Genomic DNA, 26,952 nt, shown 5'->3' with positions numbered 1-26,952 from the left:
GTGTCTATTATAATTTTATCTGGCAAATGTACTCGTATGTGGCATAGAACAAATGCGTTCATTGCGCTAAATGGCGACGAAGCGAATTTCGCAGCATTGATTCGGGTATCCAATTTCATTAATCGTTCATTGCGCTAAAATTCCCGCATCACCCCCTCTGTTATCTACCAATTTCACTTAAATCGTAATCTCGGACGCGAATCCACCCCTCGCATCCCGCCTGCCGCGGCCTTTATACCGACACTTTGCCCCCTTCCCCCCTTCGCTTTGTCCCGGTTGCAATCGGCAGACGGTTAATCCGCAATTGGTTTCGCTAGCGGTGCGATTAAACGGAATTCCCAAATGATTTTGGCTCGTCCTCCCACCATGCGTTCGATTATTCGCAGGCACGGCGCGCAGAATTTTCGTAGCCCAGCGTGATGCAGCACGGTGAACTTGTACGACTTGTCTCGACCTGGTTATGCATAATAAGTCCGCGAGCGATTATTCATTTACAATTTGGTAGCGAGATTATTCAGTTGTGAGTAGTTGAAGAAAGAGATAGAGAAAGAAGGAAGATTAGCCGGCTATAAGTGATTATAACTTACTATGATTACATTATATACTAAAATTAATCAATTTTGATAATTGTATTCGTGAAAGTTTTAAAGTCATATTAAATCATAAATATCGATATTTATATTACTAAAAAAAATTCTAAAGAAACATTTCACAAATATAAAAGCACCGATAAATATTAATTAAAAATTGACCATGTGCTTAATGATGATAACGTAATTAATTAACATTTATGAAGATTAATTTAACCTTATATCTGCAGTACGTATATAGATATAAATGAATTATGTAAAAAAATTGCAAAGGTTGAAAAAACATATTGCTAATTTATACGTACTTGATTTAAACTTTTCGAAGCCGCAACCACCGTATTAATATTTGATAATTTCATTAAAATAAAAAGCGGTAAAACAATAATTAATTTACACTGTTATATGTCTACTAATATTTGTTTAAGATTACTTTGAGACATTACATAAAAGTTGAATTGAATGAGAAACCTTAAAATGTCCCAAATTTTCAGTACTCAGTTGTTGTACTAATAATGTTAATTAAACGTCCGCTCCAGTGAGAAAAAGAAATCATGAATTGAAGGAAGAAATATTATCGGTTATAAAATAATTAATATAATAATAATTATATATAAATTAAGTTATTTGCTATAATTATTTGTTATAGTTATATTAATGTTATGCTAGCTGTTGGCGTTTAATAAATATGCTTGCTCCATTTTGTTTAAACCTTGACCAGAACTAGCAACTCCTTTTCTAATCAAATAACTAATAAATACAAATATATATCACACATATTAAATGTTACGATAAACACAATGTAAGCCGGTTTATTCAATGTTCCAAATGTGGGATACATGAGAATTTATTATTCATAAACGCTACTATTTTTATAACAATTGCTAACTCCGGTAATTACTAGAAACGGCTTACAATGTGTTAATACGATTATCGACCATAAGGTCGCTTACTGTGTTAAAAGGATTTTAAAGGATACCAGGTAACCCAAGCGTCTTGTCCTACGAAATGTACATGCAAGTGAACATGCTTAAAATGCGTAGAAACCTATTTCAGACACCCTGCATTGAAAAAAGCGCCGGAAAAATTAATAACTAAAAACAACATGAAACGAAACGAACGAAGCAACGTAAACAAAATCGTTATTTGATCATAAGTTCGATTTAATACGCTCAATCGGATTGTCGAATCAGCTTTTTACAATCCCGTAATAATTTAATTCTGATTATTATTACATTGACAAAGTTTTGTATGGACAATTGCAGAATACGATATTGCAATCAAGAGTAAATTAATAATAGAATCTGATATCCTACGGAGTGTATATATACATATATGAGAATTATATATATTATATAATTCTTTTGTTATACGTCACTTTAGAAATATTGATTTACAAAGAGAGATTTTTTTTCCTGTTTTATATTTATCAAATAATATTGTATGGCATATAACTGAATAATTATTTCGAATCTCATTATGTCAAGTTTTTATATTTGATTAAAAAATCAGAGAATTAATCAACAATCCATAGAATTATTATCGATTAATTATTTTCATATTATGACTATAGATATTACTATGGAGAGAATTTTCTTTTAAAATTTATCCTAAAAATATATATATATATATATGGTAATTGTGGTACAATACAATATTTTAAAGATTTGTACCATCATGCACTTCAGTAAAATTAGTCAAACTTATTTTATACTTTATTGTGGTTTTATTAATGAATGAGAGAGATTTACGTTAAAATTCTTCGAAATACAATGTTGTCCCAAGACTATCATATTTTCAGGGTAAACTCTAAGAAAAAATTCTCTCCGTGCATGAATAATTTTTTCAACTTGACAGAATACATAATTCTGCAATTATCTGTGTCACATTATGAAATGTAGGGAGAGAGATACCGCGTTAAACCGATGTCATTGATTTCGAGGATCCATCGATGATGAACGCTGATTCTCAAATGATTCCACGAGAGATGTGATGCATGGGCGCAAGCATTGATCGATACAACGTTTGTTTTAACGAAGAGTGGAACGCGCATCAAAGGCGTACACGCAGCGATAATAATAATTTACCTCAGTATCAATGCATATATGGAAGAGTGGAATCATTCTGCGAGAAGATTAAAATTTACTGGAAACCGTGTTATCTCTTTTCGACGCAAATGAGCATCGCGAAATATCAATAGCCTTCGCAAATTGGACATGGATGTTTCGAATTTTTCGTTACTCCTGTTTTCGTTACTTCCATCATTAATGAGAAAAATATGTCGGATTGTATAATCCTATTCTCCCTAGTATATTCTACCTATACAAAAAAAATTATTTTTCTATGACGATACGAGAAAAAGAGGAAGACGAAAAAAATGAAAATTCCATTGATAGAAATTCCAATTATACAATGACAAATTAATTGAACGATGTTCTATTTTAATACATTAACGAATTAAATGTTAATTTTTAAATAAAATATTAAATTTAAAATAAAATGTTTCAAAATTTTTTTTTTATGCTTGTTTGATTCTTTTTTTTTGCTGCGATCTAATTGAAAAAATCTTAGTGTCTTAACAATGCATATTTATTATATATGAAAGCTTTAAAATGTTTAAATGTAGATAATTTTACTTTATGAGTGTGTAATCGCAAGAGAAACAAATAAATATATCGTTAATCATCTTACTTCATATGGATTATACAAATCAACAACTAAAAGTATAATTGTATTAATAATTAACTAATATAATTCATTGAGATTTGTTGCTCTGTGATATTATAATAAATGCATGAATAGTCGTTTTCCCGATGAAAGGTACACAAATTAATTGCGTTAATATTAATTTGTGTAATTAATCAAAACTATTTTTGAGTTGGATCTTTCGATGTTAATCAAAATTTATAATTATATTTGGTTTGCCTAATTATTAATAACAGAATTAAAAAAGCTAAATATAAAATTTATTGAAAATATTTTTGTCCACCTCTTATTCTTTCTATTTCACGAATCGTGTACATGTCTCACGTACATACATAAGTTCTCGATCAATGCTTCGCCTGAGCATCACCTTTTATTAAATAATAAATGATAATCTGTATTCACACATTTTTTTCATTATGTAACGCCAAATTTAATCGAATTCTCGTTTCTAAAAATATAAAAAAAGTCCCTGTAATTATGAGATAAATATTAAATAGTTAAACGTTTTTGTGAATGCAGACAACTTATCATAATAAAAGTAAATTAAAAAAAGCAGGAGTCTGAAGAAAGTAATTTTTAACGCATAAGATCCATTTAGACTCTCTAGATAGATGACTGTTTCATAGAAAGATTAGCTCTATTAGATTGTAATTACATTGAATTTTGTATTAAATCTGATAATCTGATATCTGTGTGCGATATATCGCTATCAGATAAGAGATTTTCAATCTTATCAAAAGAGTAGATACATGAATTTGGAAATATAAAGGAGACCTTTCTTTTTATAAACGTTTACAAAATTAATCAACTATTCCATGAAACAGTCGCCATCTATTGCAGTCAAAGATTGAAAAATAAAAAATCCGAGAATGTGTGTGAATAGTGGTGTAACTAGATGGACATGTGTGTACTTCGCGATCCATCTATTCATATCATCTTACCCTACGCAAACATATATTATGAGTAAAAATATCCTGATCCTAGCATGTGTATTATACAAACAATATTGGTAAATTTCGTCATCTAACTTTCATCGTCCACCATTTTTAGTGCCACGCCTTTCAGAACGTGATATTCATATGGAGATCGCCGAAATTGTTTCGCTTTTTACTTTTTATAATTACAATATTGATAAATTTATTTTTACTTTCAACATTTTTTCTTTTAATATTAAAATTAAGTGACTGATCTCCGGAATCGATGGATATACATATTCTTTACGATCACGACAATGAGAGACACGAAACGGATTCTCGCGAGGATCGTGATAGCGAAGCTATCGCTAATAGGTACTGCGACTCTTCCTAATCGATCCATCGCGAGACGCGCTCTTCAATGGTCCAGCAATTGGCCAGTTCGCTCAACCATATGAAGCGGTTCGCATCCGACTTCGTTTCCCTCATTCAGTTTTTTATCCCCTTACTCCCCCCTTTCAATATATGCTCCATTTTGTTGATTTAAAGGAAAAAGCTAAAGTAAGATAGGAATGGGAAGAAATGGCGCTCATTAGATCCCCTCGCTTTGAATAACTTACCGAAAACGAAGAACAAATCAATCGATGGCTCAATATTAATGAACGATATATAGATTAATTATTAACTAATTTTCAGATTAACTACTTAGTTTTTATAGCTCGAATAAATATACTCAATTTATTTTTAACGAATTTGACCGCATCCTTTAATTCATTACTGATGCAGATCACAAATATCAAAACTCCATGAAACTTTCAGCAATTAGAGAAACGACGAATCGTAAGGTAATAACCAAAATGACAAGTCTGATTTAGTATCAGTTGTGTCGATTTCGACGTCTCTTTTAATTGAGCATTGTGCATTGTTCTTCATTTTTTGAATATTTACGAGGGATCTATCGGCGCCACGCGAGCAGAATTGAACATTATTTCATTATAAAATACAATATATATTCGCAATGATTAGTATACAATAAGATCTTGTATATATATTATGCAAAATAAGATCGATAAAAAAATTATTTTGAGTCGTTACTCTTTTAATTAGCGAATTCTGAAAGTGCTTTCTTGCCAATTTCTTTTTCAAATGTTCCTTTTCCATGACGTATAGTTCTATATGCATATAATACTTCATTAAAAAATAATTGAGATCAATTAATATGGTTCGTTGCTTCAGCAAGAATTGTGATAATTATCTTTTCTGGTAATTATCTCTCCGCGATTGTAAGAATGTAAAAGTTAGTTCTGTTTTTTGCTTCATTGAACATTCACTTTGTTGAGAATTGTATTTGCTCGTAAGAAAATTAATTAAATTCCAATAATTACTTGCAATAACTCCTTTATTATGGATTTTACATCAACTGTGTGAAAAAATAATTTTTCCTTTTACGTTTTAAACGTAATTTTTCTGATCGTCAAAGAATATGCTCGGGCACTGAAATACGTAAATACAAACAAAAGAAAGTGTTCCTTGTTGAGAAGACTGATATGATGATTGAGAGAAGGAGAATAGTTTATTAGTTTTTTTCTATTCAAGATCTTTTAATTTCCAGCATTTTCAGTAACTTCATTTTCAGTCGTATGTGTACGCATTTATCATTTATGAAACTATTCAGCTCTGCTCGCGGCATGTCCTGGGGAAATAGAGATCAAAGGGGTGGGTGTGCTCACGACAAATAGATCAAAGTCAATCACAAAAAAAAAAAGATATATATACAGACACGACGCGTGCAGTACTTACTCGTTGTTCAGCACGCGGAACGATTTGGGCGACATGCAGTTGACGCTCCACTCGGTGTTCCCGTGCTCGTTGCATATCGTGATGGAGAACCTGCCATAGTTCGCCCGTATCAGGTGGATCAGTTTTCCCTCGCCGCACTCGATCTCCAGCGTCTTGCCCTCGCAAGCGTATGCGGTGTCGTACCTCTCTGCAACAGAAAGCGCGATGCATTTTTTAGCCACTTTCGGCTATACACGACACGCAGTAATTTGCATGCAACTGCACGCACGCCGCCGCAATGTACAGCTGCAACTCGCGGTGAATCGAATGTAGCGATTATACGCGCGCGGTCGAACCACTCGCACACAGCCTCTGACGTCTGTTACAGCCGCATCCACATCGGTTTCCGCTTCCGGAAAACTTCCGTATGTGTGAAAATCCTGGAGGATAGGAGTGCGCGTTTACTGATGGGATTATGTTGTTGCGATATTTAATTTGTTCGCATGGCTGCATTTTTGCGGTGTATATGTTGGTTAGCTTGTGCAGAGATTTCTATCTCCAACAAATTTTGCATTCGGATTATTTCCTAATGTGAAAAGAGTTTAAGATAAAATATATTTTATCCCTCTTTTTCTTTGTGATGAATTATATATCTTCAATTTCTGTTTGAAATACTCTGTGGAAATATTTAATCGCAAATATTTGAAATTTTTTTATATTTTTAATGAATTTCGAAATAACTTAATTTTAGCTTATTTTCGTTTCATTTAACAGGAAAAATATTATGCCTTTTTCTCTCTTAAAAAATATTCGATGCATTTTTTAAAGTACATATTCATTTTTTATAAGTTCATCTTTTATGAGATTTAAAAATCCAAACTGAATTTTACAAGTTTTTCGTAATGCTGTGAGGATTAATTCCAAGTATCATATAAGTAAATTCGACTAGTGGATAAAAAAATCTGTTCTTTTCTTTTAAAACTGGCTAATGTAAATTCCAATTTATCAACACATTCGACGGAAGAGGTAAGGTACATAATATATGCATAATATTCCAGCGTGATGTAAACGCTTCGACACGGAATTCAGCGGGTAAATTCGCTGAATTTGCTGGCGCCGCAGCATTTCCGAGGAAAGTCCTAACCGCGGACTAAACCAGCATTGTGGCGCGTCGGTACGGAACTAATGAACTCACGACGAGGCTTTCACGGACAGAGTTATTACACCACTCCCCTCTTGTCTCCTGCTCGTGCAAGCTGTTGCTGCCCCCTTTCGCTGTCTTCTTCCTTCGTTCCCTTCATTCTTCGTTCCCTGAACATTATGTTATGGCAATCATTATACCTCCATCTAAATAGGCCTGTACCTAGTTTTATACATCTATCTTTCTTTCAGCGTATCGTTACGCGCCTGTGAGATGCGCTAATTTAGATATTTTTTTTTTTTTTATATACATTTGACATGTGGATATATAAGCTTAGATTATCGTTTAATATTGGAAACAATAATATGGAGCATCGATTATAATGAGTCCAAAGTTTTCTATTTGACGATATGGAAGATTCAATGATACGAGGACAAATTTTTTAATGATAGTACAGACATAAGTAACACATAGGTATTCCTTTATTGAAGTCATTAGTTGGCACATGTCCAGCCGTCATTACCGATCATTACGTAAAGGATCCCCGAACAAAAAAAAAAAATCATCTCGGACAGACGTCTACTTGCAGAAAATCCGAGAACAAAGCGACGGCTGAGTAACGACGCGCGTGTTTCGCGGTAAATTACTGCGTGCGTGGAAACGATGGCGGCGGAGGTCAAGGATGCGGCGGGATTACGGAGGGCACACGAGAGGAGAGTGCCTCGATTTAACGTCCCATTCGCTCGCTACGTTGGCCGATACCGACTTCGAACGGCGCGGCGCCATGTTCTGCGGTGGTTATAGGGCCGTTTCGCATCGTCGAGCAAGGTCGCCTCTAAATTTCCGTCAATCCTGCGAATTCGGTCCAGGGAAGAGGAGCAACAAGAGCTTCAGTTCCATTCCTTTCGGTGCCATTTATAATTAGTCCAAAAACTATGTCAAAGTCCCAAGTATTATTTTCATCAGCTGTTCGTAATCAAATTCGTATCTTATCTTGAATCATCTGAATGAAGAAAGGTACATTGATGTTTAACGGAAATGTTCGGGAATTACTGGAGATAAAAATGAAAATGAATTTAGTCTTACACCTGCAATATGTGTATACATGTAAGTTAACTACGTAAAAACATGTATTACCTGCTGGATTTAAACTTTTTTTTTTTCCTGTCCGGATGTGGAGACAGAAAGCTTCTCAAAAGTAGGATAAAATATCGTTGTGCCAGCGTATTCTTGATAAAAATGGCAGAGGGCTGAGAAAGAGGAGGCAAGAAAAAGATTTATAACACGAAGGCAATTTCTCAGCTGCCTGTTTTTGCTCCTCACATCGCGATTAACGCTCGACTCGCGCCGTTATTCTCGCTGCAGTTTGTTCTCCGTTAATTAAGCGCGTTTCGATAACACCGTAAACGGCAGGTAATCGATATCGGCGTCATCGACATGCTCGATTAACCAGGTATGAGATAGAAGCGAGCACCGGGCGCGACGTGTGTTTCGATCAAAACGCTACTGCCATCGATTCGTCTAAGCGAGTCGCCTCTTCCCAATGTGAAGCTCGTCTGTCTGTTGCATGCTCTTGTATCGTCTGTAAAATAATTCATAAGGTCGTTTGCATATCGAATTATCTCGGAGTTAAGTTTCACGTAATAAAATTTTATTTTATAGCTTTTAATTTACGCCATCCTTCGACAGATATATTCGTAGCAGCGAAGTCCTTGAAAGTTGGGCAACTTAGAGACATCCCAAGGTAGAGGTGAGATCTCTTCGCGGGAGAGAGATTCGTTGGAGAGTTCGCCTTCGGTCCCTTTAAACGCGCCCTGGATCCCAATATATGCGGTCACCGCTCGAACGCTAGGAAGACGTCGCCTCTCTCGGGAGCGGTGAGTTTCGAGAATCGCGTTGTACATATATACGTAGATGTTTCGACTGTGTTTCACTGTGACTCACCCACGGCGGATGCGCTTCGTCAAGTTCGAAGCACCGGAAAGCGAGAGGATTCTCTCTGTCTCTTTCTTTGCTCGTTGCGTTCGTGTAAATCTTCGGACTCGCGGCCGCGCTGGAACTCTCTCGAGAGTCCTTTCAGGCTTTATCGCCTCGCCCTTTGGAGCTCTCGATCGCCGCCGCCTGTGCCGGGTACGCAGCTTTCGAGTTGGTTGTCGAAGTTCTTTGAGAGTGATCGAGGAGTTTCCAATTTTCCTCCAAGTATAGTGACATATTAATTGGTATTATTTCAAGTATATATCTTTTTGTTTTTGCGATATATACGTGTATATATATATATATATATATATACATAAAAATATATATAAATATACACAATAAAAAACATAGTTTATGTGTTAAAAATTGTCTTTGTTACAATTTCTATGTTAAATGTTTAATATATCCTGTTAAACATTTAACATATACTGTTAATTTAATATAATGTATAATTATGTTATTTAAATATTTCATGTTAAATTGATATTTAATATTTCTTAATGTTAAATATCTCTTGAGTTAAATAACATATTGTTTTTTCTACGTTTGTTACTTCCATGTTTGTCAAAATGTAAAGTAATTTATTTTTATGATTAATTTCAACGTAAACATGTCCATATCAACGCAACATTTAGTAAATAATAAACTTGGGTTAAATTTAATACATTTTCTTGAATTAAATTGTGTTCTTAATTTACTAAATCTAGATTGTTTAGAACTTGAACAACTTCATCGTTTTAGTTAAATTAATGATATATTGAGTACAAGCAGTGGCAATCTATAGAAATGATTACAAATAATTTGCATTAATTGAACGTAATTTGACATCATAAATTGAATAGTGTAAAATGTGCTAAATTTAACACAAATTTTCCATTTGTGTATACATACATGTATACGCTGATTTTACAGCAAGTGTTTTTATCTCGGTATTTATGATTGAAATATTAAATATTGGTTATTATATTAAAATGGGAAGATTACTTATTATATTTTGCACGAATGAAAGATTAGATCTCTCTTTGGAATCTTTTCTTCTCGTATCTCTAGGATTTCTACCTTAGAATGAAAGTCGTAGCTACGCGGACAAACGAGGCAAATGTGACGAGCTACATTCAACTTGGCGTAATTCGTTCCAACGCGTAACGTCGAGCTCGTCATGAAAATTAGAGCCCGACGAGAACAAACACATTTGAGCTCACCCCGCTGTTGAATGAGAGAATTATTGCACAGCCCCGCATCGTTGTCGAAGTGCCTTTTTCGCTACGTTTGCCCGCCGCAGCTGCGGCTGACGCGTTATGCGTCATGCGGTCACTACCGCGACCGAACTTACTGCACGCGGATTGTTTCGCGGGTTGTAAAACGCGTCGCCACTGCGTGAAATCGAGCGGATGAAGCCCTCTCTCGGTATTTAACCCGAAAAAGTTGCAAACTCGAGCGCCGGACAATGAAATTATTATGCGCCCTTTTAGCCGCACTTCGCCGATGCACTCGTTACCAATGCGAATGCAACCGACGCGCATGCGTCATGTGGCCGCGGTTAGGACGCGTACGATTCAACTTTGCGTGTTGTTTGACCAATGTATCGTTTAAGTACATCGTTTACGTCACGAGTATCTCGTTGTACATTTTAATTAATTATTATTACACGCTTGTTAAGCAAGGTTGTGTACTAATCTCGGATATACTTGGTTACGACTTCATGCTTGTTTATAAATATACAAGTAGTTAAAAACACTATTCTAATACAATTGAATTATGTTACAAATATCTAGATTTATAGTACCTAAATTAAGAATGTTGATATTACGAACACAAAGTAGTATTGCAACTCCTTTTATTTTTTTCTAATTAGAGAAGCATTTTCTAATTATATCATATTTATATCATTACTTTACTGGTCAAAAAATTGTGTGGATTATTTAAAAGCCGAACTTGTAAAATTAAGCAATGCCTAATTCATAGAAATTACATTAGTATATTTGTTTACAAGAGAAACGCTAATTCTGCAAATGGAGATCTAATTCTATAAAGTACCGCGTGGCCAAGACTTCTTTCAACGCGTTTTCAGTCTCGAGATCTCGAAGAATCCTTTCTTGCGCGGTTTCCAGTCATCTATCCTCTTAGGAGCTAAGTATAACGCCGTGAAATTTCCATTGAAATTACTTACTCGACTTCCCGAGGAGAACAACGGCTGGCTTCGGCAGAAATGAATTTTTCTTATATATCACCGCGCGCGCTTCTTCGCTTTAGAACCGCCTTACATTATTAATGCCCCCTTTCCTAATCAAAAATGCATTATATTTTCAATATCATTATTCCTTCGTACTCTACTAGCGCCGTCTCATGAACGTCTTTTTTAAACAGCAGTCTCTACTTCGCGGAAATGATAAAGCTAAAATTTTTCTTTCCAACCATCGCGCATAAAAATAAATATTATTTAATATAACGCTATCGTTTTTAATCCTTTATTAATGCATTACTCATATACACTTTTGATACGAGATGCAGTTAAAAGTAAAAAATATATTTAATTCGTGTTATCATAGTAATACACAAAGGATATTCTACACGCTAAATTTCTTGCAGTGAAATCTCACTCCAGGAGAGTGAAAATACAGCCACCCTTGAAAACAAGTGAAAATATTTCACTTTTTGAGAAAGAGTGACAATTTCAAAGGAGTGAAATTTCACTCCAAAAAAAGTGAAATTTCTCTCCTTTGAAATGAAAAAACAGAGTGACAATTTTTACTCTAAAACGAATGAAAATTGTCACTCTGTTTCAAGAAATGAAGGATAGTTGTATTTTCATTTTCTTGGAGTGGGATTTCGCTGCAAGAAGTTTCGAATGTATGATATAAAAAAAATATTTTTTTTTTCGCGGAGATTAAATTTTTCTACAATTAAAAAATTGCACTGTATCACTCGATCGATGCTGATATCTTTTCGACAAATTCCGAGCGCTGCGACGTGCGGTCGTCGTGCCGTCGCATCGCGCCACGTCGTAGCGGGCATTCTCGTGGAGGGGAAAAAGAGGAGAATTGCAGTTTACCATTAATGACTCCAAGTAATAATATATCGGAGGTCCGCCGCGGTCCGTACCTCCCGCTGCCGCGGCGGCCGACTTGAAAGGGCCGACCTAACAGCGGGATGTCGTCAGCCCGATGCGGTCTCAGACCTCAAAACCTTTACAGTCTTACTGCGCGCACGGCATGTGTACATACCCGTCGTCGATGATGCCCCGTTTGAAACACTGCTAGAGTATTGTTGCGGAGGGAATCGTTACATTCCGTTCCCTTCGATAATACTTTTCTTGTCTCTCTCTCCTTTCCATTCCTATCACCTTGTCGCATCCACCCACGAGGACTATCTGAAGATCGGTTTCAGCGGATTCGAAAGGTCGACCGCGGCGAATGCTGAGTCTCGATCAATGTGCCTATGCATCTAAATTGAATGTCGATTCGGCGAGACTTGATTAGCCCAAGGTATATCAAATATCGTATGTTCTCTAGCAGTTTACTTATAAACTTTCTGGCGAGACCGAAACTGATAACGAATTCGATTAGACACACTGTGCGCACTGATATATGTTGACCTTTAAGTAGGTAGATGGCTGCAAACACTCTACGTATAGTTATCTTAAAAACCTTGTTCTAAAGAAGAAAAACAAAAAAAAATTGTCCAGAAGTCTTAAAGTTAATTATTTTTACATTTTTCTATAAACAATGTAATTTTATTTTACAATATTGTTAAAACATATGACTATAAGAATAAAATTTGTTTGGGGTGTTCTGAGCACCCCATTTACCTATCTAAAAGTTAAAACCGTTGTACACAAATCTTCTAATCCGAGTGTAAAATCTATTAAATAATATAAAATACCTAAATGATAAAATACCTGATGTATATTTAATATAATATTTTATTATATTTTATGTATTTTATAAAATATAATAAAATATATTGAGAATTTTACGGTTTCATATAATTTATATTAAACACTTTCACGCCAATTTATACAACAGCTTTAATGTGCGCGCCAGTGCATTCAATCAAGTTCACTATGATATTTTTTTAGCGAATACCTTTTGACCTACGAGTTTTTTTTATGTGGTAAGTTGGAGTGGAAAGTGAGTGGTTGAAAATAAAGGCAATTAATCTCTTACAGTATGAATAAATGAGCAAATCTTATTTACATAATTTTAGCTGTATGTAATTTTAGCAGAATTCTAATTCAAGAATTAGTTGTTATGATAATTAACCAAACTCATCAAATTTATAACGTCGATGTATTAATATTTAAAAAATGAAATGTCGAGCATTGTCTCGTCTCTTTTAGAATATTTCTAAAATGTAACTTTCTATAGAAATTACTTTAATTCCGCATAACATATACATTTACGCAAAATGCATAATATGCAAATATGTTGTAACACAATTTGAGCTTTTTGAAGACGTTACGCATAAGTAAAGGTAACAATACCATAGAATCCAAACGTTGTTTGGATAAATTGTCGGAACTCTCTTAGGGAAACCACGCGACGTCGAAAATTCCATGGGGATGGCTCAGCCCGTCGATGCCGGATGACGCGATGTCGTGTCGTGCCGCGTCGTGTCGGCGTCACATAGCGTCGCGTCCGAGAAGGTACCCGTTCCAACATTCCGCCAGTCGAGTAATATCGATTCCGTCGAAATTGCCGGCGGCCTGGAGCTTGTAATCGTGGGCGGAGTTAATTGACGCGCGACACGCGAGACGTATCGCCCCTCCCTCTCCCATCGAGTTACGATTCAATTTGACGGGGGATGCAATTGCGTCGGGGCGACGATAACCAAAAAGTACTCCCCTTCCTCCCCTCCGTTCTACTTCTCCTACCCTTGTTTCACCCAGAACTGCGCAAACTGCACAGACTGCAGCGAATAGCACCTGACGCCCCGTGTGCGGGGGGGCTGCTAATGCTCTCTTCTATCCGCTTCTTATAATTTATTCGACCGTCGTAAATCAGTCAAGGGGGGGAACTGGAAGGGTCCGCGGAAGCAGGGGGCCCGACGTGCAACCGGGACGTGCAACAGGCCAGCGCATGTAAATTCACCGCTGTATGCACCCGTGCAGCTTGTAAATACACACGCAAATACCGTGCCGCGTCGCGCCCTGCCCCGTCCTCCGTGAATTGATAATGTAATTAGAGCGGCGAAAAAGGATTAGCTTGAATTAGAAATCCTGCCGTCTGGGCCTGGCTTGGAATGAGAAGGAACAGGTAGAGCGGGAAGGGGAGGAGAGGTGAAGAGGATTGGGCGCGTAACCGAGGCGAGTCTCCACGGAGGACTTTGATTTATGCGTCCCGGGAGCGCCTCACGAAGTGCAGCAGCCGTTGCAGCCAAAGATGCATGGCCGAGCGGAAAGCCAAGCGAACTTGCGTCTCCATAATGTTACTCCCGATCGATGGGGAGGGACGGGAAAGGAGGGCCGTATCTGCTGCTAATATCATCTACTGTAAATTTGACTGCTGTTAGTTTCGTGGAAAACCACCGTCCGTAGTTTGCGAAAACTTGTTAATTATGAAAGATTATTTCCATTTCTTTTCAAATTGTGTTAAATAATTTAATTTTAAAAAAAGTCTAGTTTATTATCAGATTAGAATTAACTTTCTACATCTAAGAAAATATGATTTCATTTCAACTCGCTGCATTGAATCAACTCATTAAGAAAAAGAAGATTAAATTTATAAAATGAAATGAGAAAAACCGAGGAAAGGACAAATAAAAAAAAGTGCATCGCTCACAAACGGTAGACAAACTGTGTGAAGAAACATATATTTCTCTCGGTATAATATGATTCTATAAAACGGAATTGAAACAAATAGAATTGAATTGACAATAAGGCAATAATCAAACTAATTCGAGGCCATAATTGTATCGCGAATAAATTATCATAAATAAGCGTAATAATCGAAAATATAAGAAGAATTAATAAAAAACCTATCAACGATCGTAAAGTAAAATATTAATAAATAAAAGTAACATATTAATAAATAGAGTAAAAACGGTAAATATAAAATAAATATTGTCATGCGTGATCGGAAATAAAAATCGCGAAAAAAAAAAATGTTCATTTTCTTTTTGCAATTTTGAGTTTACATTAATTTGATGGTTGGTAGACGCGAAAATACCTCGTTGCGATGAAGGCTCAACGTATTCCGTTATTTATACACGCTCGTGCATTAAACGCACGTGCGAAGTGTCCGTTTCATCCCGCGGGATCGATCGTCCATTCGAGAGGGCAATTCAATGACCATTGCGAATCCTGCGCGTTCTCTTGCGCGCCAACAGTCATTTCTCACGTGCACTATTTTTCGTCGTCGCGTTTTGCATGCGAAATAGCGTTTCGTTCTTCATACTCGTTCATTACGGAATTGCGATCAAAAGAGACCCGATTACATCAGTGACTGTATCGGCACAATTTTTTCTACGAGCGAATACGGTACGCGTACGATATATTCTGGTATGATATGCAGAATACCTTTTTCAATAGATATACATTTTTCACTTTACTTTTGAAGCCCTTTAACCCAAAATCAGCTAAGAAGATTAATTAAAATTAAAACTTTAATTTAAATTAATATTATAAAAAAAAAATAATTACAATAAATTTGAAAATATTTGACAATTGACATGTCTTTAGCAATTTATATATGTTATTCTAGAATTTTGCATTAATATTTAGAATTTTAACGGATTTAATTATTCACTTAAATATAAAGCTTGAAACTAAGATTTCGCTAAAATAAAATATCTTTAATAATAAATAATTTGAATAAATAAATTTAATAAATAAATTGAGAGCGCAGTTTGCTATGGATTTGTATTTCAAATTTTATTTTATTCCTTGAAATTCCGTAATGGTTTGAATTTCCATGCAAGAAAAATCGAATTGGATTTTGTCAAAGGAAAAATATTCCGTTCAGTTTTCAGTTCAACGTAAACTTTTCTACTAAAACTGGCCGTTAATTCGGTACTTTATTCAAGTTTGCCAAAGTGTTCGACGGGCGATCGTGAAAAAAAATTAGATACGCGGGCGAACAAAACGACGTTCTGTGAAACGTCATTTCTATCGCGCGGGTCATCGATCAGGCGACGCCCGCGGACGCCGATAACCGATATCGACGCGTGGGCGTCAGCGTCCGCGAGCGACATTCATCCGCGCCGGATGCGCTTTTCCGCGATCCTTTACTTTTTTCCGTCTCCGGGTCGGAATAACGATTTTTTGTAACGATGTCGTAATACCGGAGCGACGAGCTCGCAATGGTTACATCCTCGACGGGACACGGGAATGAATACCTCTGCCATATACTATGGCAAAATATTTTTATTTTTCGTACAAAAATCGTAGCGAGATGTAATAATGTAATATTAAAAAAGAGTGTACGTAAAACACGTATTTATTTGAAAAAATACTCAAAAGACAGCTATTCAAAATAATCTCTTTGCATAATTGCCACTCGGTTCACTTGCTGATAAATCCACTATTACTGCTCAGAAGAAACGGAAATAAGAAATCGATTGTTGATACACGTTATCGCGATGACATGTCACTTAGGACAGCACCACGTAATCCAAACCATTGCTTGCTCAGCCTATTTAGAAGCGATCGTATTTCCCATTCATAATATTTTCATTCCAAGGTAGTGTGCACGATCCAATTACATCGACAGTAACACCGGTTCTCGTTGGCCGATAATATCGTGCACAATATTACCGTATATGTTTACATCACATATGTGCGTGTTTGACAACTTCGATATTCGATAATAAACATAATAATTAATTAATACTTTTTAGAACAGCGTATTATTTTCGATGCGTGCAAATTTGCTTTTGCGTTGTTATACAGCATAAATATAATATATACGAGAATGTTAATACACACTCACTTCGTACGTAAATTAGTATGTATATAATCTGATTTCTGCTGCGTTGTTTTGTACTGTGATCTATACGCAGTAACGATCGGTAACTTGATTACGATCCATAATACGAGTTGATTCGTATGACAAATCACGAGTTAGATTTCTATAGATAATAGCTAATTCTAACTAATATTTTAACACCAATGGATAGCAAAGTTATATCATAAAGGAACGATGTCTCACGGCAATGTAATTACTTGTGTTCAATCATTCTTTAATTATTTTTCTTGAATTTTATTACATAGTCAATCTCTTTATTCGATGTAAACGGTTTATTTCACAATAAGACTATACATGTAAAATAAAATTAATGTTTCATTATTATTGTTCCACTTTTTTTTTTAAATAGAATAAACGCTATTTTGAATTATTATTAAAGCATGATAATACTTTGAGTGTTATTACATTATTTAAACCAAAGAAAGAGGAAAAGCAATAAAATAACCTCTATAATAAGCCAGCGAGACCAAATAAACGAAGTCAAATCGAACCTATTCGATTATTTAGTATCCATTTCGTATTAATTTGTACGTCAATAAAAATTTTACCTCGTGCTATTTTGATTTTGAATAAAAAACGTAACACTGCTAGCTTAATATTAAGCTAACAAACTCACATAAAAAAAGAAAACAAAGGGAGAAATGCAAAGAACTGGATTTATATATTTGTATCATCACACAAGAAAAAAGTTAATATATTAAACTCATAAAACAATTAACCTCCAATTGAGTTCAACCTTGTTAGTCTTACGAGTTCGTATTAGAGTACCAACTCTGTAGGTCGACCCGTCTGCCAACTCTGACTGCCGATTCATAATAGATCTATTACAATGAGTCAGCCTCATGGTAATTGGTTCGTTATGGATCGACAGTCAGAGTTGGCAATCAAGTCGATCTGTAGAGTCGGTAATCTGATATAGGCTTAATGTATTCTTTATCAAGAACAGAATCAGTCGATGTACCCCATAATCGAGGCGCTATAATTATTTATATCGCTAAAATGTAAAGTTTCAGATTTTAGACTTCGATCATTCCTTTGCACAATTATTTAATTAATTTACATTATTAATTTTCTTTATGGGGTTTTATATAAAAATATATTGAGGTAAACATATTTATAGTATACATTTAGATGGGTATGAATGTGTGATAAAAACATTCATTAATCATTCGTCTTAAGATAATTGAGCCTAATAGGGATCGGGATAGTTTCTGCAGGAACCGGGAGAGGGTTCCAAAATCTGAAACTTTAGATTTTGGCGGTGGAAATTATAACGAGCGTGGGAGTAGCGACTGATTCTGCTCGTAGTGAAGATTATACTTTATTCGTGAGCTCAATAGGGTTGAGTTTAATTGAGAGTTGTTGCATATAAAAAATGGATCAATATATTAATTTTTTTAATAGTAAATTAAAACATGCAGCTCTTTGCAATTTTCCCTTTGTTTTTTATGTAATCTTGCTAACTTAATATTAAACTAGCAACACTATTTTTTTTCAAAACGGTATTGAATAGAAATTTGTTATTGATGGTTCAAATTAGTATAAAATAAGTACTAAAAAAAAAAAATAATGAATAGATCCGATTTGATTTTGCTTATTTGATCCTGCTATAAGCTTACTAGAGGTAATAAAACATACGACGCGGAGTAAATATAGTACCTATCCGGTGTCACGAGTAGAATAAAGGCTAATTAAATGCTGCGTCGAAGTGTATTTTTATAGCGAATTCTACTTGCAACAATTTCGCTCGCAGCTAAAATTGGCTTCACCGAAATGTCGGTCACCGCCGTCGTACCACCGATAATTCCCGTGCTAATTACGTAACGCGCCAGACTACAAAAGCGCGGCCTCGATTACATTATAAATAATGGAATACGCTCATAATGCTGTTACACGACGCCGACGTGAATCGGCTCCGCCGGCGACGTATGGAAATGACGGGATTAATATGCGCTGGCGCATTCATAAAGTTCGCTAATTAACGCAGTCGCGAGAAGGCGAGAGGCCGCGATCTTCGTGCTGGAAACTGTATTTTGTTGCAAATGTAACGATGGACGACAACAGCCTACGTCTAGTCTGCGTAATAACGTGTATCTTTTTACTTTGCATTATAGCAAACAATTTGTAATCTACGTAACTTTTAACGATTCTCTCGCGAAGGGTGGAAACTTCCATTTGAAAAAAATTATAACCTTTTTCTTCCTAACATTCGTTTCTAGTGTGTATTTCTAAGTATTAACCCATATTCTTAATAAATATATCGTACATCTCTCTAGAGAGATATATCACACAGACGAAAACCACTATTCTGGAGAATTGGAAACGAAGTTGGCAACACCATGTTGCAACATGATATTTCGTACACTAAATCATTAATGGTCCCTGTTGTTGCTGAACTCACTGCGCGCCGTATCCCATCTGTATGCAAGAAAACGTCGGTTGGTATATACGCGGGAAAACAACAACGGGGGGATCATTAATGATTCTTGCCCGCGGTATACAAGCGCGCTGGAAGAAAATGATCTTTCACGACGAACACGGTGTTAGCCACGCGGCGCTACACTCCCACTATACTTGGCGTATAGCTACTACTTGCGGTTCAATTATCGTCACTGAAAATCGCCGTGCTCGCTGTAGGTAATGGACATCTGTCACGGCGGGGACACGCGTTATCGCGCGCTGCCGCCTACGAAAAAGCACCGCGGCGGAATAATTGATGACGCGCGCGCGCAACGGTAACGGCCGATCAAATATTCACGACGCCGACATCTCTTGATGTATATAATTTTCGTGCGAACGAGGCCGCGCGATGCGTCGCGACGCATCATCCGAATTGAACGCGCGCGCGTCCAGCAAGTCATTCCCTTGCATTCGCCGCCCCCGGTGTGATTTCGTGAATATTTCAGCTCGTAAATATTGAAACGCGACACTGCGCCTCCGTGTGTGTGTGTGTGTGTGTGTGCAATGTGCATGTATGAGTATCGTATCTCTCGCGTCTATCCCTGGAATGACGCGCCGGGTTGATTCGATACTTCCCAACGAATCGAGCATCGAGAGCGATTTGTAATTCTTTCATAACGTGAATCCGCGATAAACCTGACTTCGTTACATTTAATTTTTTGCAATTATTAATGGGATCGTTCCTCACCGGATGACAAATAGATTCTCGTTAATGAGGAAATCTGGCTTTAGAATCGCGAAGGAAACAAAGCATGTGTGAGATTCATTTTACTAAATAAAACCGTTTTAATTTAGATAGACACTTTTAAATAAATATATTTAATATAATATCATAGGGTTACTGTGTGCGATTCGCCACGTGTAGTATTCCTCCGATTTGAAGATTACAGGAATAGATAGTTTAATTTCCACATCTCGCAAATTAGTCACGTCCATCATAAGCTATGTCTTTCATTGTAACTAGAATTTAATAAGGTATATTCGCTGAAGTCTTTTACTACAACTTTTACCTCTATAATTAGGCATGCTCGTCTCATCCTGTTACTTCTCAAACTCACACGCTGAGACTAACTAATTCATTGACCAATTCTCTCTAACTCATTCCGATTTATAACTGACTCTAATTCTAACTGATTCCGAGATTTTAAGGATCTTAAATCATCCATTACATAAATATGAATTTATTATATTAACTGAATTATATATATAAAAGGAAATTTTTTATAAATTTCACGGAGATTATTTCAAATAGTAGCACATCTAAAATTATTATTTTTACCAATAACTTCTGTTTTATAATATGCAGAAGAATGTTAATGATTGAAATAAAATCTGTTATCTTCATATTTATATCTCGTATAAATTCAAATTGAAAATTTAAATTTTTATGTAGGTATTTATAAAAACTTGGACTATTTCAATATGTTCAGTTAATATAACCAAACATAATTTAATTTTTCTAAATATTTAGTAATTATTACCAAACGATTGATTATATTATGTTTGATAATAATTACTATTTAGAAATATTTAGAAAAGTAAAATTATTTTTGCTTATATTAACTGAACATTTGATTGAGATTATTTCAATTAGATTCGGTAGTTATTACTAGACTCTTTTCTTCAGTGTATAAAAGAATGTACATAAAATACATTCACGTTTTGATTTTGCAATTTTAAAATTCTATCGATTTTGTTCTCGTGACACCACTGATTCGAAAGAAAGTTCTTTAATGCCCGATATAGAAATATATCAAAGGCAATATAGTAAATCTTCCGTATGGAGTTTCCTGCACGATCGGCGTCCACCATGCTGCTCTGCACAACCGAGACACGGGTCAAAGACCATCGTGCTAATAAACGTAGCACGTGTTTCCACGGCGCCGACTCATAAAGTCGGCCAGCTCGATGGCGCGCGACGCGAGTTAATTAAAGAACGAGCGCATTTTTCCACCTCCGTTCCGTGCCATTCCGTTGTGTCGCATCCTTCAAACGCTTCGACATCGCGGCGTCACGAGAAATTCAATGTAACTGACGACTATTTGTTATAATTATTTTATGTACTTTGCCTAAAAATAGGAAAAAAAGTAAAAAAAAGTAACAAGAATGAAGAGATTCTTCAGAATTCAGAGTTAAGACTTGAACATTAGAAAACGTTGGTTGATAAGTTGGATAAATTAAAAATACAAAAAATTAACAACAAAAAATAAGTTCTTGTAAATAAATTGATATTGACTGAACGCGTAGATTAAATATTAGAAATAAAGAATGACGCATAATAATGTATTGTTACAATAAGTACTTTAAGAGGAAATATTGATTAATTGTATTTGAAAAAGATAGAGACCATACATTCGTATTGCAATAGTTTCCTTTATCCTCCAAGGTAATTTTCGTTCGTTCGATGGGCTTTTGTCGCAGGTGTTATGCCAATTTCCGATTCCATTACATCCCATACCACATTGTAATCGCAGCCTTTCTATACATGTAGTAAAGAATTGCATGGACATGCGAGTATCGCGTAAAAAGTTTGAAGTAATCAAGTAACAAACTGAAAGCTCATTTAATCCGAAAACTTATAACATTCATATCGATTATTCGGTGATCGTTTTTATTATTAGGTTGCCTTTAATACATAAATAGCAATACGTAACTAGCTCTTAAATATCCTTCAATTTTTTATAATTCTTGAATTATTTAATTTTCCAATTTCTATGTTTTTAATGAATAAATTTTTTAATCTTTAAGTTTGAATTATTTAAAAATTTTAGTTTGAAAAAAACTTAAAATTTTGGCATTTTTTAAAGATAGAACATGTATAAGTCTTGTATGACTTTAATTATTCAGAAACTGTGCATACCAAATTAAACAATTTTTGCGATTTAAGAATCTCATTTTATAATTTATAATACGACTTTAATTTTTTAGGACTTGCGTAAATTATATTTTATTTCTCATTTTGAATATCAAATAGGATATTTTTTATATCGAATTACGGCACAATCTTGTGATTCATTGTGATGCAACGTTGCTCCTTACAATTTAGTCTCATTTTACAGTAATTAACATAATAGAGGCAGTAAGTAATTTTGATGCCTCGAGGCTCCGTAGTCATAAGAACAATGTTGGCCGGAGAGGGAGATTGGTTAGGGAATTCTGGATCGCGTTTCTCACATGTCCACATTGGACTCACGGGTGTCCGTTGCGAAAGCACGAAAACGAAACAGGAGAAGAGGCGCAGGTGCTCGGAGAACTGCCCTGTAATTAGGCTAGGGACGCCGAATCCGTCTGTTCGCATCAAGACGGTAGCCCGGGCACCTTAAAGGAAACGTGTCAAACATGCTCGAGGCGTTATTCGCGAACGATTCCTAGAAGAATCTAGCAAGCGCGAGACGCAGAGGCATTATAGTCTGTCAAAATTGATCTTACCTATTTTGAATTTATCTCGATATGAGATTGGCAGCGATGGCTTCTTACCTGAAACAGAAAGATAAACCGATTAATCGTGTTTCTTATCAATAAAAATCGAGCTTTACTATATGCATAATTTTAATTTTTTTTTGCAGCACGAAAATATTTATTTTGTCATCAGTGTTATTAGTATGTGACTATATTTTCATATTCATTTATTATCTTAAAAGTAGGTAACAATAATTACAAAGTATAGTGAAATTTTTCTCTTTTAAGTCCCTCTCTATTAATTTTTCAAGATCATCTCGAGATATTCGAGCATCCCCAGAGCAGTTACCGCGGTCATAAAAGAAACGCGAGCGGCTAATGATTTAATTAATTGCGATTTAGAGTTCGTTTTATCGCGCGTTTTAATTTCTACGCGGGATACGCATTTTCTCGCGCGGTAAAAGAGAAGGGAATGATTTTATCTCCCGAGAGAGCAACTGAGAACAAACGTGACGTAATCCGACCGGGGAGACACTGTTTCGGCGCTCTCTCGTGTAATCTTAAAGCGGCAACAAACCGCGTGAGCAGATCCGTAAGTTTGAAGAAGATTAAGATCTCAAGGCACGCCACGAGGGTGCCGCGTCTGAAAGAGGTGCTTTGCATTATTTCAAGAAGTCTTAGAAGCAAGAGGGTGGCTTGGGCAAAAAAAGCAGATAAAAATATTGAGAATCTGAGCAAAAGATTTAATTACAGAATCAAATCTGAGTTTCTCCATCCAACTATCGCTACTTCCGCTTTTTATGTTTGTTAATAAAGTTAATGTAAAATTTATTCTTTGTTAAATTGACAAATCGATTAAGTCATGCATTCCACTTTCCTCCACTTTCTTATGAAAGGAACAATTATAAACATTAATAAATTGTAAAGATTAAATTAAAATTAATAAAAACAAAAAATACCATCTAATAACTCGTAATATGAACAACACTCAACTTCTGGTAAATTAAATAGATATACCTATATACTAACTTTTAAAAATTTGTGAACAAATTTACGAGAAAAGTAAAATTTAAATATTTTATCTCATTATTCGAAATTCTCTTCTAATATCCATTTCTACCAATGTAGATTAATTTTAATCTCGGTTTAATTTACTCTTTATCTTTTTCTAATTCTTCGAACTAGAAAGAAAGATAAAACATAAATTAAACAGAGATTAATGTTAATCTATATTGGTAGAACCGGATATAAGTCGGCAATATTCATTTAATCTTATACTTACAATTAGTATTAACTTAATCCATGAAACTTATCTGACATTCCATTTGCAGTTACGGTACTTCCTATAATTAAAAAAAAAAACAAAAAAATTTTGGTATTTTATATATTTATTTTATATATACCGAAGGAATCTGTGAAACATAATGACCACGATTCGCATCGATCGTAAGAGAGCGGCCACATTGGCAGCCTTTTTCGCAAAGGGCCGTTACGGCCGTCGTGGGAATGCACCACGAATAAGGGCTACATTACAGCGTCTTCCTTTAAACATTCAAGACTACACCTTCGGTAGCGATTCTATGGACAGGCGTTAACCATTGGAATTGGAATCGCCTCCTGTATCAAGCTATTCACCTCTATCTGTTCTGCCCGGAGGAATTAGGAGTCGCGGTTCGTATCCATGGAATCGAGAGCGTTTCTCTCGTATCGAGAATATCTCCCGAGTGAATCGACGTTTATCGCATACGAATTCTCGAAGTAGTTTCTAGCCCTTGAACGAACACAAATGGGTCAGACTGGAGCTGCATCCTTTGGAAAAAGATATCGGTGATTGATCGAAGATTTCATATTAGGTATTTTTTCTCTTTTTCTTTATCACTAGCGTTTGAGATCTTAGAACGCATAAATTACGATTCTATTCTATTCTATTCTCTAGATAATAACGTTCAATCAAAATATAGGAATATTAAAGGAGATTACTAGGAATCTAATCGAAACAAGAATGCAACATTTCCGAGAACACTACGACATATCTCATTACATTATTATTACAAATTGTCCATATTGCGAAGCTGTGTTGGAATGAAAATTATATCTACCTATAAATTTAACACAACTGGTAAATAATTTTTCACTCTCATTGATTATTTATAATTGAAACTAACAATTGTAAATGTAATACATAAATGCAGATCGAAGTTTTCCAAGTGGAAGAACAAACGAAAATAAAGAAGGTTATAAAATTTTCAACCTATCATTATTTTACAAAATAAAATTAAAAATTTGTTAAACTGTGACATCTGGAATTAATAACATCTATTAAATTTTTGAGAATTAAAATATGTAAATTATTGTTGAAATAAATTGTCATAATAAAAAATTTTTATTAATCGTATTATGATCATAAGTACACTCAAATAACCGATTTCGATTTGAATCCGCGGCCGTTTACATCGAAAGATCTTTGACCGAGTCTTCTAGAAATCGTTTCCGAGTACTGCTTGACGATTCTTGGAAGGCTTTGTTACTTTTTGAGAGTTTGCGCTTTCATGGCTCGGCCAAATAGCATCGATCGAAACTCAACTTGAAAGTCAACGGCAACGTCGCCAGAAATATCACTAAAAATTCGATGAACGTCCAATAATACATGTTTTATTAAATATTCCATACTTTAGAAACGCGGAAGCGATTCGTCTCGCTATTTTTAAGCGAAAGAATGCATCCGATTTTATGCGTCTATATTTATTTTTATTTTAACAATATTCGTCTCATTAAAGTAGAATTCATTTGAGGAAATTAATAAAGCGATTTGATTAGAGTGCGACCCCAAAGCCATAAATCATTAATACAATTATGTGCAATCGTGGTTTTGATCTGTGTATTTTTTGAAAGTATATTTCTCATTCTTAAAAAGAACATAGAACTTTGTTATTATAATTTATAAAATAATCTTCGAGCAATCTATGAATATAAACTGCAATTTAACCTTACAAGTTTATTACACAATGACAAGAGTCAACGTTCTGAAAACAGGCCATTTTTTTGTTTGTAGTACATGTATTATGTAGCATAGTACGCAATTTGAATAACAATTTCCTATAGGAAATGCTCATCCGCTGAACAAATCTCGTGTGATTGGAAGTCTTTATGGATCCATAGACATCGCTAAAGATGTCATCGCGATATTGAATGCAGGTTTGCTTTGTAGAGGTGAGTATGTTCGAATGGACATTTATACAGGATGGTTCAGAGTCAATTTCAAGTTTTTGAATACGTACGTATAAATTACTTTTTTTTAATTCTCACAAATATTTAGTAATACAATATTAACATACTTAGCAAGCATTATGCTATTATTAATACTTCAATGTATTTGAAGAGACACTAGACGTTATTGTTTATTTACACGATTCCTAACTGTTAACGTTTTTAGCAATTCCTCCATCTCTTCGTCATTGCCTTCATCATCTATAATTTTATCTAAACATTTCGTCCTCTGCCTTAAATTAATACCTCCTCGATTTGTCTACGTTACATTGGTGTTCAAAAGTTTGGAAGATGGGCGTTAGCTCTGCACCATCCTGTACAAGTTTCCCAGGTATTCGAAGCGAGCGGGCGAGGTAAAGCGGCATCGACCCGCGGAACACGCTATATAGCATTACACCCGCGCCATTGTGCTGGATTTAGTGTCGTGCGAGTGTCAGAGATGCTGCACTCGAGAGCGCGGCGGGCAGACGACAGAACAAGCGGGGGAGAAAGGGAGGGATGGTGGTGGTGACAATGCGATCTCCCGAGTCCGATACGGAATTGCTGGCGGCTTCGGGCGGCTCTCGCGAAATGAGCATAAGATTCCACGGTTATTTCGTCGGACGCCCGATATCTCGCTTCCTATAGGTACCTTGAGAATTGAGCGTTCCAAATATCTTCCCAGTTCTTTCCGCCCTCTCGCTTCTCTCGCCTGCATTTCGACTGTACCTCTTGACCCGCGCCGCGGCCTCCGTCGTATTTCTCACATTACTTTTCGG

At 35.5% G+C, this 26,952-nt stretch overlaps 1 protein-coding gene across 6 annotated transcripts in view; it reads right to left on the bottom strand.

Annotated features, from left to right (window-relative positions):
- Positions 1-26,952, bottom strand: part of LOC108760811 (latrophilin Cirl) — a 355,183-nt gene that overhangs the window by 43,650 nt on the left and 284,581 nt on the right. For all 6 annotated transcript variants that reach the window (XM_018507013.1, XM_018507016.1, XM_018507015.1 and 3 more), the window contains exon 3: positions 6,008-6,194. In XM_018507013.1, the coding sequence (XP_018362515.1) occupies positions 6,008-6,194 (187 nt within the window). The remainder of the gene's footprint in view (positions 1-6,007; positions 6,195-26,952) is intronic.

This window comes from Trachymyrmex cornetzi, unplaced genomic scaffold (genome assembly GCF_001594075.2).
Source record: "Trachymyrmex cornetzi isolate Tcor2-1 unplaced genomic scaffold, Tcor1.1 scaffold23, whole genome shotgun sequence".
In the NCBI taxonomy this organism is placed as follows: Eukaryota; Metazoa; Arthropoda; class Insecta; order Hymenoptera; family Formicidae; genus Trachymyrmex; species Trachymyrmex cornetzi.
Note: the sequence above shows the minus strand (reverse complement) of the source record. Positions and strands in the feature narration are given on the sequence as shown.